This window comes from Adiantum capillus-veneris, chromosome 9, assembly GCF_014529385.1.
Source record: "Adiantum capillus-veneris isolate H3 chromosome 9, ASM1452938v2, whole genome shotgun sequence".
NCBI lineage: Eukaryota > Viridiplantae > Streptophyta > Polypodiopsida > Polypodiales > Pteridaceae > Adiantum > Adiantum capillus-veneris.
In genome coordinates, this window is record NC_140939.1 from 131,752,283 (window position 1) to 131,776,405 (window position 24,123).

General features: G+C 43.5%; 1 protein-coding gene across 4 annotated transcripts in view; it reads right to left on the reverse strand.

Moving 5' to 3' along the window:
• Positions 1–13,067, reverse strand: part of LOC147451187 (Rab5-interacting family protein) — a 31,570-nt gene extending 18,503 nt beyond the window's left edge. The window contains exons 1-3 of one of the 4 annotated variants that reach the window (XM_086520146.1): positions 12,898–13,067; positions 12,597–12,792; positions 11,756–12,252 (exon numbers count right to left, since the gene is read on the reverse strand). In XM_086520146.1, the coding sequence (XP_086376272.1) occupies positions 12,229–12,252; positions 12,597–12,792; positions 12,898–13,016 (339 nt within the window). In that variant the 5' untranslated portion in view covers positions 13,017–13,067 and the 3' untranslated portion in view covers positions 11,756–12,228. Of the gene's footprint in view, positions 1–11,755; positions 12,253–12,596; positions 12,793–12,897 lie in introns of those variants that run through there. The other 3 variants (XM_086520147.1, XM_086520148.1, XM_086520145.1) reach the window with 3 other exon arrangements.
• Between the last annotated feature and the right edge of the window lie 11,056 nt (positions 13,068–24,123).

Genomic DNA, 24,123 nt, shown 5'->3' on the forward strand with positions numbered 1-24,123 from the left:
TTTCTATAAAGCCAACCAGTATGACTTCCTCGAAGATAAAAGCAAGAAAGTTAGAGAATTTAAAGAAAGTGGACAGTTTGACACTTTTTCTGGATTTTGAGATGCTCCGAGGGCTTTGGCCTTCATACAGCAGTTTGACATAGCTTTCTCTAGAGGGCATTACTCAAAGCATTCCAAGATTCGGAGGGCTACCTCTTTCTTCAAGGGAAATGCTCGAACATGGTGGTCCACCCTTCTACTAAACAAGGAAGCTCCGATTAAATGGTTGAAATTCAAAAGGCTTTTTATTTCTTCTTGGCTAACTTGAGAGTACGAACGAGATATATGAACTGCTTGGAATCATCTTCGGATGACCAAGGGAGATTCTTTGGACGCGTATTGCGAGAGATTTTGGAGCTCTTTTCTACCAGCTTCTTCATTTAAGAAGATCTCGTTTAAAGAATAGATTGAGCGGTTTTGTTGCGGACTTCCTACAGAGATTCGAGATTACTGCTTAGAACAAAAGTCAAATTCTATTCAAGAATTGATGGGTCATGCGAAACGGAGTTTTGCCATACATCAAAAAGAGTCCCCAAGAAAAGAAAAACAAGAATTCACGACCCCGGCTCACTCTTCGGGAGAGGGCCAACTACATCAAAGAGGGGAAGTGTTTTGGATGCGGGGAACATGGGCACGTCTCCGTGAAGTGCCCTAAAAAGGCACAACAAGAACAGAATGAAGACAGGCCAGAGAGTTCGAGAGCAGTTAAGGAACGTGGACGAAGAGGCAAGATGAAAGCAAGACTGGTTCCAAATTGCATGGGTACTGACCCAAGCACGATTGATGAAAGTACAAAACTTTGTCAAGCTTGGGGCAAAGTGAAAGATCAAGAAGCCCTGATTTTCTTTGATGGAGGAGCCAAGGACAACTTCATTTCACCTGAATTGGCGGCGCAGCTCGAGATTACACCCGATCGGATGGGACCACAAGCAGACGCAGTTCTAGCAGCACCCGGACAGGACATAGCCATTACACCTGTCATTGGCAAACTTCGGTTGCATTGTCAGGGGTATTTGGGGCACAAGGACTTTTACATAATGCCCTTGGAAGGTTGTGATGTCCTCCTTGGAGTGTCCCTTGGTACCATAAGAACAATACCGTGGTCGATTATCGAGCGAAGAAAGCGACATTGACTAATGAAAAGGGCCGAAAAATTGTACTTGATGTGAAATTGAAGGACGAGTCTGTCCCTGTTGTATCGGCTTCGGCCGTTTCGAAATTAATGAAATCCAGTCTATTTGTTTACTCTCTTTTTGAAAGAGTTGAATGATGAACATAGGACAAATATGTCTGAACTTGATAAAGAACACCAAGATTTTCTCCACTCATGCCGATTGCTTTTCTGAGGGCATGCCAGACGAGTTGCCACCAGCTCGTCCTGAGGATCATACCATTGATCTGATACCTGGAAGCACACCCCCGAACAGGCCACCTTACCATGTGAGCCGAGTCCAGAATGAAGAAATTATGAACCAAGTGAAAGACCTCTTAGAAAAGGGTCTTATCCAGCCAAGTACTTCACCTTACTGCTCTCCGATGTTGTTGGTTTTGAAGAAAGACGGATCTTGGAGAATGTGCATTGATTATAGAGCTCTCAGTATAATCACCATCAAGAACAAATTTCTGATTCCGAGGATCGATGATCTTCTTGACCGACTACACGGATCCTCTTGTTTCAGCAAGATCGATTTGAAGAGCGAATGTCATCAGATTCGAATCGCGCCTGGAGATGTGTACAAGACAGCTTTTCGGACGACCTTCGATTTATATGAATTTTTGGTGATGCCTTTTGGCCTTACCAATGCTCCAGCGACCTTTAATCGAAGGTCGCTAATGATGGACAGGATTTTCAGAGAGTACAGATCTTTTGTTTGCACTTTCTTTTATGACATTATAGTCTTCTCCAAGGATGAGGCAGAACATAGAGAACATCTGCTGCAGGTCTTTCAAGCATTGCGAGATCACAAGTTGGTGATCAATGCAAAGAAGAGTGAATTTTTCTTATCAGAGATACACTTTTTGGAGCACATCGTCTCAGCAACAAGAGTGCAAATGGACCCGGCCAAGATTGAGACTATTCGTGATTGGCCCGATTTGAAGAATGTCCATGAATTTAGAAGCTTCTTGGGCTTATGTTCTTACTATCGGCGGTTCATTAGAAAGTTTGCAGAGGTTGCTTCCCCTTTGCATATCTTGACACAGAAAGGAGTCCCTTTCTCGTGGGGACCCACAAAGGTGACTGCCTTTCAGACTATGAAAGAGAAATTGACTACAAGACCAGTCTTGACTTTGCTGGATTTGCAAAAGTCATTTGAAGTATATTGTGATGCTTGTGGTCGTAGTCTGGTGCGGTCTTAATGCAAGAAGGCCATGTCATTGCCTATGAGAGCAGATTGTTTTCAAGGCCGTAATTGACAGCACAGATATATGAGAAAGAGCTTTTGGCAGTTATCCATGCTCTTACTCAATGGCGACATTACCTACTCGGAGCCGATTTACGGTCTTTACTGATCATCAAAGTTTACGATACTTCTTGTCACAGAAGCAGCTATCGGAAAAGCAGATGCAGTGGACTAACATCTTGTCACAATTTCACTTCCAGATTGTCCATGTGCAGGAGCAGAAGAACTTGGTGGGCATGGTCGATCAGTACGCCACAGATCCAGATTTTTCAGATATATCTGGTCGAATACAGAATGGGGAGGTAGTAGCGGGATATTCCATTCGGGATGGCTACTTGATGAAGAAAACAATGTTGTGCGTTACACAGCCATTGAGGGAAAAGGTTCTAACCGAATGCCACTATCCACCATTTACGAGACACCGCGACATTGATACCACCTTGAAACATGTGGAGCGATACTTCTTTTGGCCGAGACTCAAGAAGGACGTGGACGATTTTGTACACAGTTGCTTGGTATGCCAGAAGGTCAAGTTTGACAGGCATAAAGCACAAGGATTGTTACAACCTTTATCCATTCCCTCCCGCCCCTGGGAAAATATTGCTATGGATTTCATTTTTGATCTCCCAAAGACACAGAGTGGGCACGATGGTATCTAGACTGTTATTGACAGATTTAGAAGCAAGCAAGCTCATTTCATTCAAGTGAAGAAAACAGTCAAGCCGGATCATTTAGCAAGACTGTTCATTGCCGAGATATTTAGATTACATGGCATGCCTGACCGATTCACGAGTTTGTTTTGGAAGGCTATTTGGGAGAACATTGGCACTCGGTTGCAGTTCTCGTCATCTTTCCACCCGCATACACATGGGCAATCTGAGATTGCAAATTCAGTCGTACTGGAGTTATTGAAGTCTTACATTTCGGATCGGAAGACTCAATGGGAAAAGTTTTTGCCTTTGGTGAAATTTGCCTACAATAACACGATTCACTCTTCGACGGGGAAGGCGCCATTTGAGATTATTGAAGGTGCTCCGAAGGTTCCCACCTTCCTAGGCACGAAAGATAAGATTTTTGAAGCCGACCAGTACACAAGGGACTTGGACACTGCTTTTGACAAGGTCCGCAAGGCTTTAGGGAAATCTCATGAAAGACACAAGAAGGCAGCAGATCGACACCGTCGCGATTTGAAATTAAAGGAAGACGATTGGGTGCTCTTACGATTTGAGAAGGCACGCCTCAGAAAGAAAAAGGGAAAGGAGCGGCTTTTTCCAAAGCTTAGCATGAGATACTGTGGACCTTTCCAGATAAAAGAAAAGATAAATGATGTCTCCTTTAGACTGAAGCTGCCCGATACTTGGAGAATTCACAATGCTTTTCATGTGAGTCTCTTGAAGCCTTTTAAAGGCGATGTGCCCGATGATGGGGAGCCAGATGAGCAACCCGAAGTGGAGGAAAGCGAGGAGATACTCATTCCAGAAAAGATACTAGCACATAAAGATAGAAAGATTAAAGGTAAAGTGATTAGGCGTTGGTTCAAACAACTTTTTGCACCTACATGGCTTACAAACACTTTTGAAGTGGATGTGATGACAGAATGGCACAAGTTGAATGCTAAACAATGTGCGAATCTTGAAGAGTACAATAAACACTTCTGGGCCGCACTGTTGCAAGTAACCTCCTTTAGGTTAGCGCCATTGTCAGAACACATTAAGAAGTACTGTTGCGGATTGCCCAAGAAAATCAGGGACTACTGCACAAAGACTACTGTCATGAATATGGCGCAATTGATTGAGAATGCAAGAGTGGCCAGCAATCTATCGAAAGGAGATTACGATGGATTTAATAGCAACAAGAAAGGGTCCCACGGCAAACAGTTTTCAGCCAAGGGCAATGCTACAGCAAAGCCTTTTGTGCCTCTCACAAAGAAACCCTCCATTGATGAAACTGACACGTCCAAGAAGCAATCTAAATCTTCTTTTGAGCGAGAACAAGGACAGAAAAGGCATTTTTCTGGTGAATCTTTTGAAGAAAGAAAAGCTCTGAGAGAGACCAAGTGTTGCTAAATTGGCTTTATCGGACATAAAAAATAATTCTAAATGAATTATTGGATTTATAAGAGAGGGTTTTCTCGCTTGAAACACCAAGAAAAAATAATTCTAAATGAATTACTGGAATTTTAAGTGAGGGTTTTTCTCACTGGAGACATCCGAGTACAGAGTATTCCTAGGGCGTCGTTCAAAGTAATGACGGGAGCATTGTGAACAGGAATATCTGTAAGGCCACCAAGAACGGGTACTTCTGATGCGTCACATCGGATGGGTGATAGGGAGCATCGGGAAGAAGTATCCGACCATCCAGGAACGGACTTCTCTGATGCGTCATAGGATGGATGACATAGAGCATCGCGAAGGAGATTGTACTGTAAGTTTGGTAGGAAGTGACTAGGTGATGGGTATTCCTGATACGTCACAAGGTGGGTGACGGGTGCATCGGAAAGGGAATATCCATAGTCGAGAGGAAATTCCGAACTGTTAGAATTGTGCACAAGGAAAGGCAAGCACTTGAATGAAGATGGGTTCAAAGGAAACTTTGAGGAAAAACGGATGCTTTTTGAGAAAGCGGAATTGCTTTTCGGGAAAGCAGATGCTTTCCCGCGAGGAAGTCTATGTCTGCATTGCAACTGTGCGTGTGATTGCATCCAGGGAAGCCTGGCAAGTGATGTGAAAGCATTGTTTTTAACTTATAAGGGTTATTGAATTTTTGGGCAGGTTCATACCATTTTTAAAGGTGACCGGCCGCCCACTTAATAAGTGGGCAGCCATCTGATAAATAAGGCAAAAGATCAGCCAGCGTTTTCTCTCTCTATTTTTCTGGCGGAGCAACGGGAAAAAAAAAAACCACCGCGATCTCTACGCGAGCCGCTATTCGTGCTCGTGGCTGGGAGCTATAAAAGCATCTCATGCCCTCACTCAGAGGGGAGGATCGGAGTTTTTGCAAGAAGGAGATGCTGCTGCAGAGTTCACCCGCAAAGAAGACGTTTGCCGGTGATGCCCATGATTGTCCCAAGTGTACCCGATGTCGCCAAGACCCAATGCGCGAGTTCCCTCGCAAAGAAGTGCCTACGGAGCGTGTTTCCATCACGACAAGCTGCTGTTTTTCTCTGTTTTCAGCCCATAAACGTCGTAGACAGGGCTGATTTACGAGAAGGAACCCGAGAACACACCTCTTTTGTGTGTAGGATTGGAAGAGAGGATTTTCTTATAGAGATCTCTTCCAGGGAATTGCTTTTCGAGAATTGAGTTGCGTTTCGAGCGTCGAGACTTTGAAGGTAACGATTTTTTCATGTTATGATCTCTAAGTACTTGATTGCAGGTGTACTTCCTCTTCATGAGGGAGTAGGAGCAGAGGAAGGCATCAGCCTCTGCAGGAGAAAAAGCTCTCTGAGGAACTAGAGCCAGATCAGCCCAAGGGTTTCGTACCCGAGTTTGGGAAGTAGATCCACGGATCGGAGAGAGGTAGTCTCTCAAGTTGTGATCCGGAAGTTGGGATTCCCCAAGTAAGGACTTCGTGTCCGGGAAAGCAGAGTTGTTCTGCGGGAAGAGGACTCTGGAAAGAGAGTTGGAAAAGAGTTGCAGGGATGCCATGCCCCGAGTCTGGAAGGTGAGATCCAGAGGCGAGAACCTTGGTTCTCAAGGATTTGGAATAAGGAACGAAAATTCCTTGGAATAGGGTTTTGCCCTAGGAATCAGAAGCTGAGGCTTCCGGGAAACATCAAATTTTATTCTAGAACGAACGTGGTAATACGTTGAGTTCAAGTGCTTGTATAGACTTCTCCTCAGTAATAAAGATACTATTACGGGGGGGGGACCCCAGCCCATCTTCTCGTCCCCAGCACTGTGTCGATCTTCTCACTCTCTATCTCTCTCTCTATATCCTCTGGCTTCAATATTAAGTGATAAATTTTATTTATCCGAGTATATTTTATATTGTTATGCGCTCCCGTTTGTGACACCAAGAAATGCTACATTTCTGAAGAGGAGGGACATTTTGCGAATGAATGCCCACACAAGAAGTCACGGGATAAGGATGACAAGTCATAGCATAAAGGAAAGAAGCCAAAGCCCAATGCATGACTTGTCCCAGATATGGTTGGTGACCAGCCAGACATAGATGCCACGTAATTGTGCAGAGCTTGGGGCAAAGTTAGAGACCAAACAGTATTGGTTTTCTTTGATCCAGGAGCCCGTGCAAATTTCATATCACCAGAATTGGCATCAAAGTTGGGCATTCGTGCAGAGAAGATGGGTATGACAAGTAAGCAGGTTTGGCATGCCCAAGTCATTCAGAGCATGTTACTCCCATTTTGGGGAAACTTCGTCTGCACATCAAAGTTATGTGGATGCGGAAGAATTTCATATTATACCACTTGAGGGCTATGATGTGTTATTGGGTATCCCATGGTGTTGCAGGTTGCATGCTATGGTGAATACTTACAACCAAAGATTACCCTTGTACATAGAGGAAAGACTCATGTCCTTGATGTAAAGCTTAGAGGAGAGTTTGTTCCAGTTGTTTTTGCTTTTGCTATTTCATTTAAAAAAGGAATCATCTTTCTGCATACTTGATCTTTGCAAAAGTACCTGAAGTTCTATCTAATTTGTCTACCTTAGATAAAGACGGGTCAACTTTTCTGAGTGGAACCCACAGTGACTTGATGTAGCTCTTTGGAGCCAAGTGAGAGCATGGTTCATGATGCTCAAAGGAGTAGTTTAGCAATTGTACCTACTCTTTCCATACAAAATTTGGCTAGAGAAGTTTGTGGCATGTGCTCGAGGAGTACACCAGAAAACTTCTATGCTTGATATATGTGTGGTAGCCAGGTTGGTGGGATTGTCTAATTGTCCCACGCTACATTTCCGAAAGCATGTATATCTTGGATTCTCATCATAGAATATATGTGATATCAAGAGATATCAGCATGTATTATTGGCATGCAAGCGAGGTCGCTTGCAGTATTTCAAGGGTGGTTCTTAGTGTCACCCGTCCTACTAGGAGTCCCTTGGTACCATAAGAACAACGCCGTGGTCTAGTATCGGGCAAAGAAAGCAACCTTGACAAATGAAAAGGGCCGAAAAATTGTACTGGATGTAAACTAAAAAGCGAGTCCGTCCCTATTGTATCGGCTTCGGCCATTTCCAAATTAATGAAATCCAGTCTCTTTGTTTAATCGATCTACTTGAAAGAGTTAAATGATGAACACAGAACGAACATGTCTGAGCTTGACTAAGAACACCAAGATTTTCTCCACACATGCTGATTGTTTCTCTAAGGGCTTGCCAAGCGAGTTGCCCCCATCTCATCCCGAGGATCACACTATTGACTGAAAGGCCTTTTGGAAAAGGGTCTTAACCAGCTGAGTACTTCACCCTACTGCTCCCCGGTGTTGTTGTTTTAAAGAAAGACGGATCTTGGAGCATGTGCATTGATTACAAAGCTCTCAATAAAATCACTATCAAAAATAGATTTCCGGTTCCAAGGATCAATGATATTCTTGACCGACTTCAAGGATCCTCTTGTTTCAGCAGGATTGATTTGAAAAGCGGATATACTCAGATCAAAATCGCTCCGGGAGATGTCTACAAGACAGCCTTTCGAACAAGCTTCGGTTTATATAAATTTTTGGTGATGCCTTTTGGCCTAACCAATGCTCTAGCGACTTTTAATCGAATGATGGATAGGATTTTCCGAGAGTATCAATCTTTTGCCTGTGATGACATTATAGTCTTCTCCAAGGATGAAGCAGAACATCGTCACCATCTGCTACAAGTCTTTCAAGCATTGCGTGATCACAAGTTTGCTATCAATGCCAAAAAGAGTGAATTTTTCTTGTCGGAGGTACACTTTTTGGGACACATCATCTCAGTAGCAGGAGTACAGATGGACCCGACCAAGATTGAGACTATACGTGATCGGCCAGATTTGAAGAATGTTCATGAAGTTAGAAGCTTCTTGGGCTTGTATTCTTACTACTCGCGGTTCATTCGAAAGTTTGCACAGGTAGCTTCCTCTTTGCACATATTGACACAAAAAGAAGTCCCTTTCTCGTGGGGACCGACAAAGGTGACTGCCTTTCAGACACTTAAAGAAAAATTGACTACTGGACCAGTCTTGACTTTGCCGGATTTGCAAAAGTCATTTGAAGTATATTGTGATGCTTGTGGTCGTAGTCTGGGAGCGGTCTTGATGCAAGAAGGCCATGTCATTGCCTATGAAAGCCGATTGTTTCAAGGCCAGAATTGACAGCGCAGATTAATGAGAAAGAGCTTTTGGCAGTGATCACTGCTCTTACTCAATGGCCACATTACCTACTCGATAGGAGCCGATTTCACGGTCTTCACTGATCATCAGAGTTTACGCTACTTCTTGTCACAAAAGCAGCTTTCGGAAAAGCAGATGAGGTGGACTATCTTGTCACAGTTTCACTTCCACACTGTCCAAGTTCAGGGACAGAAAAACTTCGTGACATATGCATTGTCTCGAAAGCCCCTTGTCTTGGCTATTTCCGCAATTCATCATAGAAGCTTCGAGGACATGATTGATCAATACGCCACAGATCCGGATTTTCCGATGTATTATCTCGAATATAGAATAGGGAGGTAGTAGCGGGATACTCCATTCGGGATGGCTACTTGATGAAGAAAATGATGTTGTGCGTCACACAGCCATTGAGGGAAAAGGTTCTTACTGAGTGCCATTGTCCACCTTTTTACGTGTCACCGCAGCATCGACACCACCTTGAAAGGTGGGGAGCGTTACTTCTTTTGGCCAAGACTCAAGAAAGATGTGGACAACTTTGTTCGCAGTTGTTTAGTATGCTTGAAGGCCAAGTTTGACAAGCATAAGGCACAGGGATTGTTAAGGTCTTTACCCATTCCCACCCGCCCCTAGGAAAGCATTGCAATGGATTTCATTTTTGATCTCCCGAAGACACGTACTGGGCATGATGACATTTGGGCTGTCATCGACAGAATTAGCAAGCAAGCTCACTTCATTCCAGTGAAGAAAACAGTCAAGCGGATCATTTAGCGAGATTGTTCATTACTTAGATTTTCACACTACATGGCATGCCTGAGACAATAGTCTCCAACAAAGATCCCTGATTCACGAGTTTGTTTTGGAGGGCTATTTCGGAGAACATTGGCACACGGTTGTAGTTCCCATCATCATTCCACCCGCAGACAAATGGGCAATCTAAGATTGCAAATTCAGTTGTATTGGATTTATTGAAATCTTACATTTCTGATCAGAAGACTCAATGGGAAAAAAAAATTGCCCTTGGTGGAATTTGCCTTCAACACACGATCCACTCTTCGACGGGGAAGGCGCCATTTGAGATCATTGAAGGTGCTCCGAAGGTTCCACCCTTCCTTAGCACTATGGAAAAGATTTTTGAAGAAGCCGACCAGTACACAAGAGACTTGGACACTGATTTTGCCAAAAAGTATTATGGCCCTTTCTAGATAAAAGAAAAGATAAATGATGTCTCCTTTAGACTCAAGCTACCCGATACTTGGAAGATTCACAATGCATTTCATGTGAGTCTATTGAAGCCTTTTAAAGATGATGTGCCCGATGATGGGGAGCCTGATGAGCAACTCGAAGTGGAGGAAAGCGAGGAGATACTCGTTCTATAATAGATTTTGGCACACAAGGACAGAAAGATAAAAGGTAAAGTGATTAGGGGTTCTTGGTTAAATTCAAGAACTATCCTGCATTGGATGCGAAGTGGATGGAGGAGGAGGACCTAGTAGATACTCCTCAGACGAGCAGAGTAGTATTCTGTTGTATGACTATGACAAAAATTCCCAAAAATGAATATGATTGATTTGTACTTGACTTGTTTAAGTGCAAGAACTGAAAGACGAAATCACTGCAACATTTCGATCTCATAAATCTCTATAAACATGATTGCAATAAGGATTAGTTAATTGCGCATCGGTGAGGTCCAAAATGGATCTAAATGCGATTACTAAATACGTTGCCGATGGTCATGGTCTGCGATTTGAAATGAATTTGTCTGTGATTTGTCAAGTGATGTCCAATGATGTGACTGTCGTTTTATACAAGTGCTCGATGTGGCGTGTCTAGTGCGTCGATACTAACAGCCAGTGTCTACTAAGACAGTTTATGGCCTCTGTCTGTTTTGCAGGCGTAATCGAGGGAGATTACAATTCTTTCAAGAGGGGGGTATGTCACAAACTGGTGACGTGGCAGGTCCCCGGACAAATGCACACAAACACACACCGGGAATCCCGAAAAATGGGCCGACACGCTGACATGGCAGTGTGTATAGAATCCCGCATAATGTGTTGACTGCTGACGTGGCAGAAAGTACGGACAGCCAGTACGGATCTCCGCAAAACGCGTCGACCGGCTGACGAGGCAACGTACGGAATTCAATGAAAAAAGCGTTGACATCATACGGAAATTGCGCTGACTATTTTTGGCAGCTTTTGGAGAAGTTTGCTTTTGAGTTAAAAACTTTTGGGGCTCTGCTTTTGGACATCCTTTGTAATAATAAATAAGCCCAAGGGCCTCACTCTGCAAGGCATCTGGACACAGAGACTGAGAATGAGCACCCGCGAGCTCTATGTACTTTGCACACAGATTAATATAAAAAATAAATACCAAAAGGGGCGCCAGTCTTTGGGGCCAATATCTCTTGGCACAAAACTACTCCGGGCCGTGTCGTCTCTTGTGAATTGTTTTGAAGTAAATCTCTGATGTGTCACGGTAGAATCTTGACTTGGGGTGTCCAAGTTTGTTACATGTGCAGATGGTAAAATTTGACAAGCACAAAGTGGCAAGACTCCTACAACCTTTACCTATTTCGGATCGACCTTGGATTTTATCTTTGATCTTCCGAGCACTCAAGGTGGGCATGATGGTATTTGAACGATAATCAACAAATTCAACAAGTAGCCTCACTTCATACCAATAAAGAAAGCAGTGAAGGCAGATCAATTGGCTAAACTATTTGTCTTGCATGTCTTCAACTTACATGGCATGCCTAAAGCTATAGTGTCAAATAGAGAAACCAGATGCACGAGCTTGTTTAAAGAGCAATGTGGGAGAATATAGGCGCACAGCTTAAATTCTCTTCGTTGTTTCATCAATAGACTCATAGTCATTCATAAATAGCTAAGTTAGTGGTTTTGAAACTTCGTGTTCTTCCAAATCTCTTAGAAAAATCAAGTAAACAAAAAGACTAGATTTCATTACTTTAGAAATGGCTAAAGCCAATACAATTGGGACGGCCTCGCCTTTAACTCTACATCAAGGATGATCTATTCACACTTCTCATTATTTAATGTAGCTTTCATTGCCCAATAATCAACCACAACATGGTTGCGCTGCTTAGAGAGAAAGATGTCCCCCTCTGTCTGCCATATCTCCTGTCCAAGAAAGCAGTAAAGCAAGCAGAGATCTATCATCTCAAACTCCTTTGTCAAGGTCTCCATCGTATCGCAAATGAGCCGGTCATGGCTACCAGCAATCACAAGATCGTCCACAAAGAATAACAAGTGTCACCGATCCTCCCTCTCTGAAAGGATATAATTCTAGGTCTGCAAAAGAACAAGGTGTCCTCCAGATCGGGGGCAGTGTGTGTCTTCATATTCCGCTGGCGATTTTATACCAATGTCAACTAGGATTGTAATTATAGTCAATTGATTATGTCGGACATTTTTGAGATATTGAGGTAATGGTAACTGCCTGGAGACATCTATATACGTAGATATGAAAATGCCTGTTGCAACAAAGACTTTTACTCTTCAAAGTGTTATGTTTGATTTAGTATGTAAGTGAGGTAGAATGTCTACAGCATTTTAACTTTCAAGAGTGTGGTGATGATGATTCTAGTGCATTAGAGACATCTTTATAGCGGTCAACAACAGCCTTGGGTATGATTACTAGATAGATCCAACGCACATCAATCAGGAATCTGTCATCCAGTGCAGACCAAGATATGAATGTGATTGATGTTATCTGAAATCCAGTGTTATAAAAGGGTGACCTACGTGTCAATTGTAAACTAGATTAAATGAGTAAGCTCGCAAATGAATGGATCTGAATGAAGGAGGTGAAACTTACCATCAAGCCTGCAGTTAGACCATCTAGGGTAATGCGATTCCATGAGTCGAAAAATCTCTCAACATTAAATCCTGCTTTAACTGCCACAGCAGCAGAAGTAGCCATCATAATGGCAAAATAGAAAAGAAAACCAGCTATGCCTGTAAGGCCAAGAATCCCAGCTATAACCCCTCCTATAATTGAAAGAAAAGTGCGGCTGTTACAAGCAAGAACAAAGGAAATGTCGATGTAAGCACGGGATCCAGACCCTCTCAAAAAAACAGGAGGTGCACATGTACGCAGAATATCCTCTCTCCTCTACCTGTAGTAGATAGTCCTCATGTTGTGTTGGATATTCTCTGCGCTGTAGAGAGGCACCTCGTCGCCATGACTGTTCAGCTTCTTCTCCGCTACCTGCTTGCCTCGACCCTTGCTCGCCATGACGGGTCCCGAAGAGGGGGAGAGAGAGAAGACGACGAAGAGAGAAAAAATGTATCTATGTGACGACCCGGGAGTTTGGGCCGTCATGTGGAGAAGCGTGGTGGGAGCGTTTGCCTTCAAAAGGGCCCGGCTCATACGGGACCGGCTCGGGTCGTGGCGCGTTTGCCTTCAAGGGGCCCGGCTCGGGTCGTGGGGGTTTGCCTTCAAGAGGCCCGGCTCGGACGGGACCGGCTCGGGTCGTGGCGCGTTTGCTTTCAAGGGGCCCGATTCGGACGGGACCGGCTCGGGTCGAGTTGCGTTCCGTGGGTCGGCGGCCGTGGTGTGTTTCACGGGTCTTGCGTTCCGGGTCCCTAGCCCCACGTAGCCTCAAGCTCCCCCGCACTCACAGAGGGTCATAGCGTGCCCTAGGGAACCTTGCGCGGAGCCCCCACGGTGCACGAGTGCGTGGAGTGAGGCTAGCGTGTCTAGGTGGGGGGTCCCCTCCCGTGACCGTTTTCGGGAGGCTTATACCCCTTATATACACCCCCGGTTGAAGAAAGTTCGACGTCCTCGTCGAACGAAGGGAAAAGAGAGCTTGGCTATGCATGGGCCAAAGGACTAAGGGGTGCATATAGTGCAAAGTGCGTGAAAACTGTACCCGAATGCAAGTAGGTAGCATGCTTTGTTTTTGTAATTTTTGGAATAAGATGTGTGTATTTTTGTGGTTTTTGGCAGAAGGCTGAAAAATGTATGCTTTGAATACCCAAGTAGAATTCCCCATACTTTAGCATTCCCCAAAAGGTAACCCGGCGTGTGCGGAGCCACCTGCTACGTTGGCCCGCGCGGAGACTTCTTGAAAGCCGAATTTGAAGGAAGGTCCGTTGCAATGCAGCCCTTGCGAAGTTGCAAGGAAACTTACCGTCATTTTGACGCGCGTTGTAGACTTAGGCTGACACCAGCTTTGGTTTCCAATCGCTGAATCTTGAGTCGGGTAAGGTTACTTGGTTAGATTCAGTCTTTAGGTTGAAGTAGCTTTGGTCGTCATGACACCATGAAGGCTTTGGCTAATTCTTCAATCGTCAAACTGATCCCAGTTGGTCCCTGTGTGGACGTCATTTGGAGGGCTAGCTCGGTGCCCCTTTGGTCTCTTGTAGACTTGAGTGGTTCTTCAGCTCAGCATAGGCCACAAAAGTGGCCGGGCGCGACGAACTAAGTTGAGTTAGTCCATCGCGTTTTTCTCTTTCTGATTTTTATATAAAGAGCCCTGTCTGGCTCGCATCTTTCCTTTGTGTTTGCAGTAGTGGTACCAAGTGTGACGGCCCGGGGGTTGGGCGCGTCATGAGAGAAGGTAGTGTGACGGCCCGGGGGTTGGGCGCGTCACGGGACGGGGTAGTGTGACGGCCCAGGGGTTGGGCGCGTCACGGAAACGGGGCTCTGATACCAAGTGTGACGACCCGGGAGTTTGGGCCGTCATGTGGAGAAGCGTGGTGGGCGCGTTTGCCTTCAAAAGGGCCCGGCTCGGACGGGACTGGCTCGGGTCGTGGCGCGTTTGCCTTCAAGGGGCCCGGCTCGGACGGGCCCGACTCGGGTCGTGGGGGTTTGCCTTCAAGAGGCCCGGCTCGGACGGGACCGGCTCGGGTCGTGGCGCGTTTGCCTTCAAGGGGCCCAGCTCGGACGGGCCCGACTCGGGTCGTGGGGGTTTGCCTTCAAGAGGCCCGGCTCGGACGGGACCGGCTCGGGTCGTGGCGCATTTGTCTTCAAGGGGCCCGGCTCGGACGGGACCGGCTCCGGTCGAGTTGCGTTCCGTGGGTCGGCGGCCGTGGTGTGTTTCGCGGGTCTTGCGTTCCGAGTCCCTAGCCCCACGTAGCCTCAAGCTCCCCCGCACTCACGGAGGGTCATAGCGTGCCCTGGGGAACCTTGCGCGGAGCCCCCACGGTGCACGAGTGCGTGGAGTGAGGCTAGCGTGTCTAGGTGGGGGGTCCCCTCCCGTGGCCGTTTTCGGGAGGCTCATACCCCTTATATTCTACCAGTCTTGAACCCGAGAAGTACTTGAGAGAAGAACTATTACTTCAATGAAGTGTAAGCGGTGGGATCTACGGCACGTGGTTAGGGCGTCGGGCTACAACCGAGGAGCCTGGAGGTCTTGGATTTGAGTCTCCAGCGCAGGCAGCTGCGGGTCAACATATTGACTTTTTTTTCTCCGTCCATTCCCCTCGAGATCCCCCCTACCTGTCACGACCGTTGGTGACAAAGTTGGTCAAAGCTCTACCAAGTAGCCTCTTACTACTTATCGCTAGCAACCTCAAAGTTGGTCAAAGCTCTACCAAGTAGCCTCTTACTACTTATCGCTAGCATGAGGTTGTTTGCCCATGGACTGAATCGTGATGGGTGCTACAAACTACACAAAAATTCTCTCTTTATGTTTGTTGAAAACAACCTAGAGCTTCCTCGTCTTGGATATACATTGCAGTAAGTGCACTGAAAGAGACTACATCCCCAACAAGAAGTCTTTCAAGAACATGTTGTGCTTTCCAAAGTCCACCTTATCTAGCATGCATGCCACACAAAGCAATATAATATTGTTTTTTTAATAATCATTGACTAACAATCTCATCTAGATTTGTTTACCCATGTCAACATATACCAACATGCCACGTACCTTGAAGATGCAAGCAAAGGTGATCACAATTGAAGAGAGTCCATTGCAACCAATGCACGATTGTGGCATAATGCAAAACAAGCAGGTAAGAACTTCATTAATAAAATAATAGTCAAAGGCTATTGGAAAACAATATTGTGCTTGGCAGAACTTTGATTGACATGTGTGTGAAGTCTGATGTACATTTGAAACACACACAAAAAAATCCATGGGAAATGATGTCTTCTAGATCAAAATGTTTGTAAGCATATGTGATAACATTTGAAGAGAAGCAAGCGAATGCATCCCAAGCAGGAAGCTCATCAACAAGCACAAGTCATTACATTTAGAAAGAGTCACCCACTGGCACCAACGATATCATTTTTCAACCTTTGGACATGATATGTGTGCGTGCGTGCGTGCATGCATGTGTGTATATAGCATTTGTGGTTATATACACATGAATAAGAGTCAAAAAGTGTGATAGGATAAACACACTTTGGGCCTTATTCAAAGCATGTGAGGTGAGTATTCCAAAACCCCACAACCATAAGCAAGAGTGTGGTCCGTTGGAGAAGTTTTTGTTGATCCTACTTAAGCGAGAGTCAAATTGTTACCTGAAATGATGTCCTCATCCATAACTTGTCGCAAACATGTTGTGTGTTGTTCCTAGCATAGTGATCTTGTGTGTGTGTGTGTGTGTGTGTGTGTGAGAGAGAGAGAGAGAGAGAGAGAGAGAGCGAGAGAGAGAGAGAGAGCTTGGCATGTTGCATGTGGGAAAAAGAAGAAGTGTGAAAGAAGATCAACAAGCATATGTGTACTCAAAATTGACAATTTATCGTGTGTGTGTGTGTCCGTGGGAAAGAAGAAAAGGGGGGGAGGGCGGGGGGGGGGGGGGGGGGGGGGGGGGGGGGGGGGGGGGGGGGGGGGGGGGTATAAGAGACTAACAAAAAGTAAAACCTTGCATGAAATACTGTTGAAAGAGAATAATGCCACATTGTATCCACATCTCTTTGTTTTTTGAGTTTCAAAATTTCATGGATACATTTGATAACATGTTTTTATAACTCAAACTCTAAATAAGAGTGATGTACCAATAGAGAGCATATTGAATCAGATCACATGTCCAAGCAAGGATCAAAAAATGTCTTTGATATCCTATTGTGTACATTTCTTGAGTGGATGTGAATGATGCAAAGCTTAAATCCTCCATGTCTAGTGTAAGTGAGGTGTGTAACATTTAATGGCCTAGTAACTTGTGTGTAGCGGAAAATAGCATAAACATAGTGAGCATTTCATTAGAATAGATTCATAATGAGCATAGCAAGAGTACTTGGATGGAGAGAGCAACAAAAAGCATAACACCTAGTTAGATAGGCATGAACAATACTTCAAAAGAGAGAGAAATTAAGCTATTGACAATAGTTGAGGACCGGATTTACATGGAGCCGGTCCTCCCTCCAAAAGGCTTTGTATTATAGGTTTCCCCCATCAAGGGAGCCATTTTACAATACAATACTTTGTGTTCCTTCGATAACTTGCTGGTGCAATGAAGATGGAAGCTTCAAGCACCATGCACACACTTATAAAACACAACATCAATTCCCTCACGGTCTTAGACCCAAGACCTCACACACCTTCGAAGATGGTGAGAGCTAACGGGGTATGAGAGTAGATTGAGAAGAAGAAGGAATATTCTTACGAGAAAGAAGTATATCTTCTCACATAATCACTCATAAAATCTTAGCATAGCTTAGTAATTATCATGGTAGAGGAGATGAGCATGCATTGCAGCTTAGCTCTTGGTTGGATTTGCCTCACAAAGCCAAGAGTTGTGGGTGTAGGCCTCCCTTCTCAAAAGCTTGGAGTAGATTATGAGCTTTCCATTAAAGCTCAAGAAGGAGAGAGAGTCTTCTTTGCTTCACACATGAGATTGTGTGAGTGTGTGTGTGTGTGTGTGTGTGTGTGTGTGTGATAATGCCTTGCCAAAATCAGCCCCTCTCTCTCTTGGTCGACCCCTCTTGCATTTTACTCATGCTGACACCCCATTGGACCCTGCAAAGCTTAGCCAATGATAATTAAGAAGCATAAGTGATAGCCTTGTGACATGTGTCCCCCTTTCTCCTTTTGTGAGAGCTTTAGGTAATTAATTATTGCAATTAAACTCTCATTGGACCCCTTAGTCTTCTGGCCAATAAGAATTAGGCAAGCCAATGGGCTGTTGAAGACCCCTTGGGAGACTGTCCAATAGTCTTCTAGAGAGCTTAATTTCTGTTGGTTCTTTTATCAAGTGTTTTAGAATGAATTAAACTAAATGTACTCTAGCCTAATTCTCATTGGTCCACCTCTATGGCCATCCAATAGGGTTTGAATGCACCTTGGGGGCAACTGGGTTAGGGAGTTGAGATGTGTCTCCTATTCCCTTTGTGTAAAGGGAGCCTGTGAGTGTGTGTGTGTGTGTGTGTGTGTGTGTTTGATTCTCTCTCATCCCCTACTAAAAGGGCTCACCCCCTCCTCTTTAGGAGTCTTTGAAGATTTTGTGTACACTACCAAGCATCCAATTTTCCTAAGCAATGACCATTGGACTTAACCTTTGAATTTTGGAACCTTAGCATTTTGGAAGTCTTAATGGGTTGAACCTTAGGTCTTTGAAGCCCATTGCTTGCACATTGCTCTTCTATGGATGGTCCCCCTTTGGATCCCTATTTTCCCTCCTTTGGATCCCTACTGTGACCAGTCTGCTAGCCTTACCAATAATCTAACTTTTTCTCCCTTGGTACTTCCCCATATTAAATGATCAATTTAACACAAGAAAATCATTTAAGAGAATTAGATATTAGTTATTATGACATTACCTCTCTCTTGAAATCATAGTCGTCCTCGACTATTGGGTAGAGAAGATAAAGCCTATTCATTAGCCCTTTTTCTAGCGGGTAGAGGATCCCTATCTTACCCTACAACATCGTTCCAAGAATGGATGACTAATCCATTTGGCGCTTGAGAGCCTAAGCTGCCGCAAGCATGCCTGCGCATTAGTCCTATCAATCTTCCATAGCAGAGTGACAAGCTCTACTTGGTGTTTGGAAAACGTCGTCTCCACAAACTTGATCCTAAGCATGCATACTACTTAACATTTGTGCACAATAAAGAAAAAGAGAGTCTTATAAGACAAAAACTTTGTTCATTTTAAACATTTGTACATTTGCTTACTCTAGGGAAGCATTGTAATCATTGACAAGGTTTAGGTTATCCTTTAATTGTATGCTTTGCATCCATCTAGCATCTTCAAAACTTAATAAGATATCGTGGGATAATCTTACCGCCTCTCAATAACTTGTATTCATGTCGGAGGATGGACTCGGGCTGCAACACCTCTTCTTGGTCCTCAATCTCCGGTGGGTCTTCAATAGTTGGTTCTTGAGGTGGCTCTCCTTTGTAAGGCTTTAGTAGGCTCACATGAAAAGCATTGTGTATGAGCCAATGACTGGGCAACTTGAGTTGATAGGCCATCTCATTGATTGGTCTAAGAATCTGGAAGGGACCATAGGACCTTTTTGCTAGCTTAGCATAGTACTTTTGGTGTCTCGTAGGATTCTTGCCCATCGTGTGCCTTAATCGAGCCTTGGGAAATTTAAGCAAGACCCAATCATTTTCTTTAACTCTAGAATGGTAACATGACACTTTTATGTCCTTGGACATTTTTGTGTTCTGTTAAGTGACCATTTTGCTTGAATTATTTGAAGAGTATGAAAATGAATTTTTAGGTGCTATATATCCACAAAGTTGCCTTATGAGCTGAAAAAAACTTAGCTTTTGTTTTTGAGTATCGATCTCACCATTAACCTTACTCTTGCACAACATTTTTGAACCTAAACTGTGTGAAAAAACGGGTCCTGTTTTTGGCTTTTTTTCAATTTTTGGCAACTATACCACTCTAAACTTCATGTTTGTGAGGTTTAGATGGCTAGAGGTTAGGCCTTCATAGTTCTCAACATGTTTTGATGCTTGTAGGGAGAGCTAAGTGTTAAAATTGAAAGTTATGACCAATTTACAAGAATTGCATAATCCAGTTTTTTGGAAAAATTAGCACTTTTATGATATTTTTGGTGGCTTTCTTGATATCCAAATTCAATTTTGATTGTGTAAGTATAATGTATAACATAAAGCTAATCTTCCTTGAGTTTTGGGGGACCTAATATGCTATATAGCATAGTATATGATGATGGTTGAGTTTTTTGATTGCTGAAGAATACGATACATTTTAGAGTAGCAAGTATAACTTTCTCAATATTGCTAGTTTCTTAGGCCAATTGTGTGTATTTTGTAGGTAGTAACCATATCTAATCATAGACTACAAACTTGGGCTAGATATTGAGTAGTTTCTATGGGTTTCTAGAGGTAATAATGCTAAACCCGGTTTTTTCATGTTTGTTGTATTTAGCACTTTATCATTGCCCCCAAGGTTCCAATTGTAAGAGATCCATTATCCTTTTGACATGCTCCATGGCTCCTTTTGAATCCAAAGGCCCAAAGGGAACTAAGAAAACATGTATATAGTATCTGTATTGAGCGTGACTATAGAAACTTTGATGATAGGTCCGCAGAATGGCTAAAATGCAACTTTTTTGTACCTATTTTTTTTGCCCAAAAAAATTAGTGAGGTAAAAGCAACCATATGTTTTGGTCACCAACCCATTGAAGTTAACGGGGCATTTTATCTCATGTCCTACAAAAATATCCACTCTTATTTATATGCAATCAACCGTAAGAAATTGCTGTTTTGGGCAAAATGCACTGGTCCATCAACTTTGGAGGCTTGTAGTGACCAAGGGATGAGAAAAATTACAAGTTTCTCATTTTTTCCATATGTAGTAGTTATTGAACTATAAGCTCATGAAAGGATTTTTCAAAATGAGTGGATCTACTATGGTTTTGGAATTTTTTCCCAAAACCCTGAAAGGACACTTTTATGTCCTGTTAGGTTACCATTCTAGTGTTAAAGGCTTGGGATCTTCTGTGCTTATCAGTAGCAGCCTTTTGCCTTTGCTGTGAGATAGAGATAGCATCCTTAATCTTTTGGAAAGATTCTTGTAGGTCTCGGCTATACTCATCTGTAGTGAAGATCTTCCCATGTACCTTAAGTAGCAGGGGATTTTTGGATCTTCCTTCAATTACCTCAAAAGGTGCTTTTCCCGTGGAGGTATGTACAATATTATTGTAGGCATACTCCACTAAGGGTAAGTACTTCTCCCATTGGGACCTTTGATCTACTTCCATTATGTAGGCTTTTAGTAGATCAAGAATTGTTAGGTTAGCTATTTCACTTGGCCATCCGTTTGTGGGTGATAGGCCGAAGAGAAGTTTAGCCTTGTCCCTAAATTCTCAAAGAGACCCTTCCAAACATTACTGGTCATTCTAGGATCTCTATCCGACACTATGGACATCGGCAAGCCATAGTACTTGAAGATTTGTGATATGGAGAGGGTTGCTATTTGATGGGCTTTGATAGTTTTTTTGACAGGTATAAAATGGGCTTGTTTGTTGAACCTGTCTACTATTGTCCATATTCCTGCATTCCCATGGATAGACTTAGGCAATCCAAAGATAAAATCCATGGATATGCTCTCCCATGGTGAATTAGGGATTGTCAAAGGTTGAAGCAATCCAGGTTGCTTCCCTCTATCAAGCTTCATCTTTTGGCACACCACACATTTAGAAACATACTCTTGTATGTTTGCTTTCATGGCAGGCCAATAGAAATATGTTTCAATCCCTCTTAAGGTAGACTGAATCCTTCTATGCCCCGCATAAGGAGGAGCATGAGATTCATACATTATTTTTGCACGGAGTGAGCTTGTAACGCATAGTCTATTACCATAGAGAAGATAACCATCTTGTAGGGTAAATGGTTCTTCTTTCTTCCCTAGTGCAAGAGCTGAAATCACATCTCTAAAATCGGGATCAATAGCGTACTCATCTATCATAGAAGATAGATCATTGTGAGTTGCTATGGAAACCGCATTCATTCTCGGCCATCTTGCGAGGGCATCGGCTACTTGATTATGCTTGCCAGCAATGTGAGCAATATGAAAATGAAATTGCGAAATAAAATTTGCCCACCTCATTTGTTTGTCGGAGAGTTTGGTCTACGTCATGAAGTACTTAAGGCTTTGTTGATCTGTCCACAGAATAAATGGAGTCCCTAATAAATAGTTCTTCCACGAGCCTAAGGCATGTAGAACTATGAGAAGTTCCTTTTCATATATAGAGCTTGCTCAACAAGGTCGAGCCTTCGACTTTCATAGGCTATGGCATGCCCTTCTTGGAGCAAAACAGCTCCAAGGAAATCACCACAAGCGTCACATTGGACCTCAAATGGCTTTGAGAGATCCGGCAGCGTAAGCACATGTTGAGAGATAAGCTTTTCAAAAGCATTGTTCTCCTTGGCAGACCATGTATACCTAACGTTTTTCTTTGTTAGGCCATGTAATTTTCTCGCAATTTGTGAGAACTTTTCTATGAAGCGTCTATAGTATGCACACATACCTATGAAGCTTCTTAGTTCATGAAGATTCATTGGATTAGGCCATCCTTTTATTACCTCTAGCTTTGATGGATCCATTTGGATGCCATCTTGAGAGATATTGTGACCTAAATACTGAATCTCTTGTAAGAAAAACTCACTTTTCTTTTGATTAATATAAAGTTTATTCTCTCATAAGACTTGAAACATTACCTGGAGGTGTTGCTTGTGTTCGTCTAGTGAATTAGAGTAGATGATTAAATAATCAAAGAACACTCTAGTAAAGGTTCGGTGAGGCTTGAATAGCTTCTCCATCAAGCGGTTAAATGTGGCTGGTGCTTTGGTCAAACCAAAAGGCACGACAATGTATTCGTAAAGAACAAACATAGTGCGAAATGCGGTCTTTTCAATGTCTTGATCAACTATCCTTATTTGATGGTAGCCACTTTTTAGGTCAATCCTACTGAAGTAGGTCGACCCTTGTAGCTTATCAAATAGGTCTTCTACCCGTGGAATGGGAAACCTATTTTTGAAAGTGGTCCTATTTAGTGCTCTATAGTCGACACACATACAATATGTGTCGTCTTTCTTTTGCATTGATAACACGGGTGAACAAAATGGGAATGAGCTAGGCCTAACCATGCCCTTCTCAATTGTTACCATATACATGTGGTAGTGATGTGTGTGAACACACTAGGACCGCTGGGGCATTTTTTCCCTCTTTTCCCCCGCGCATTGTATGTACGCCCATCACTCTAGGGCTATCTATCTTTCCATTGCACACTAAGTAACACACTCCCTATTGTGTGCCTTGAGCTTCCTTCATCTTCTCCAAGCTGTGTGCGTTTCTTTGCAACCCTAATTCCAACAATTGGTATCAGAGCAGGTTACGTCCTCCCGGGCTTAATCGCCAGCAGCTCCTGCACACGCCTGCTCACTTTCTCCGATTTCTGTGAACTTTGGCGAGTGTTCGCAGGTCGACAAAAATTTCGGGAAAGCTCGTAGAGTTCAAGCTACTCAAATTTTTGATTCGGGCTCATTTCGACCTCCGTTTCCACTACAACGCTAGGTCTGCACATGCTATTTCGTTAGTTTGTGTAGAATTTCTGTCAATACCAAATACTGCATAACAGGGCCCATACAGTCTACTGCGGGTTGTGTTGTATAGCACGTGTTGGTCTCACTCAGTTTCTCCTCATTTCGGGCAGTTTTCACATCAGGTGCAGGCATTTTCCATGGCTGACAACAACACATATATGTTCAAGATGTTTGCTGCTGAGGACAGGTTGGATGGGGATAATTACCCTATGTGGGCTTACATGATGCAACATGTTCTTGTGTCAAAGGGCATCTGGAATATTGTGCAGGGCATTGATGTACATCCTGGTTCTGAGGATGTAGGCGATGTTGAGGATGTTGCAAGTCTTGCTACAAGGATTGTTGCCTTTAGAGTTGTTTTGCCTACGACGGAACAAGCTCGTTGGGATGTAAAGGATGCGCAGGCTCGTGCATTGATTGTGTTGTCTGTAAAGAGCACGATTGTTCCTCACATTTGTTCAACAAAATTTGCAAAACAGGCTTGGGATATTCTAGCAGGTCTTTATGCAAGCCGCAATGAGGCTAAAATTGCATTGCTACGTAAAGAGCTAGAATCGAAGATTATGCATGAAGAAGATGATATGGACACTTTCCTTACTGGTGTCAAGGATATCAATGAGCAACTTATTTCTACAGGTGAAGTCATTTTGGACAGTTCCCTTGTGCAGACTGTTCTTGATGCCTTACCAGATTCTTACCAAACTTTTGCTAGTACTTGGAGACTTATGACCCAAGAAAATCCTGAAGTTGTCAAGTTTGATGTATTATGCACATTGCTGTTGTAAGAGTCGCTTTCCAGAAAAAACAGGACTAGGCAGTGTGCAGTTGAACAGGCTCTTATTGCTTCTCAAAGAAATGGTGGTAATAGC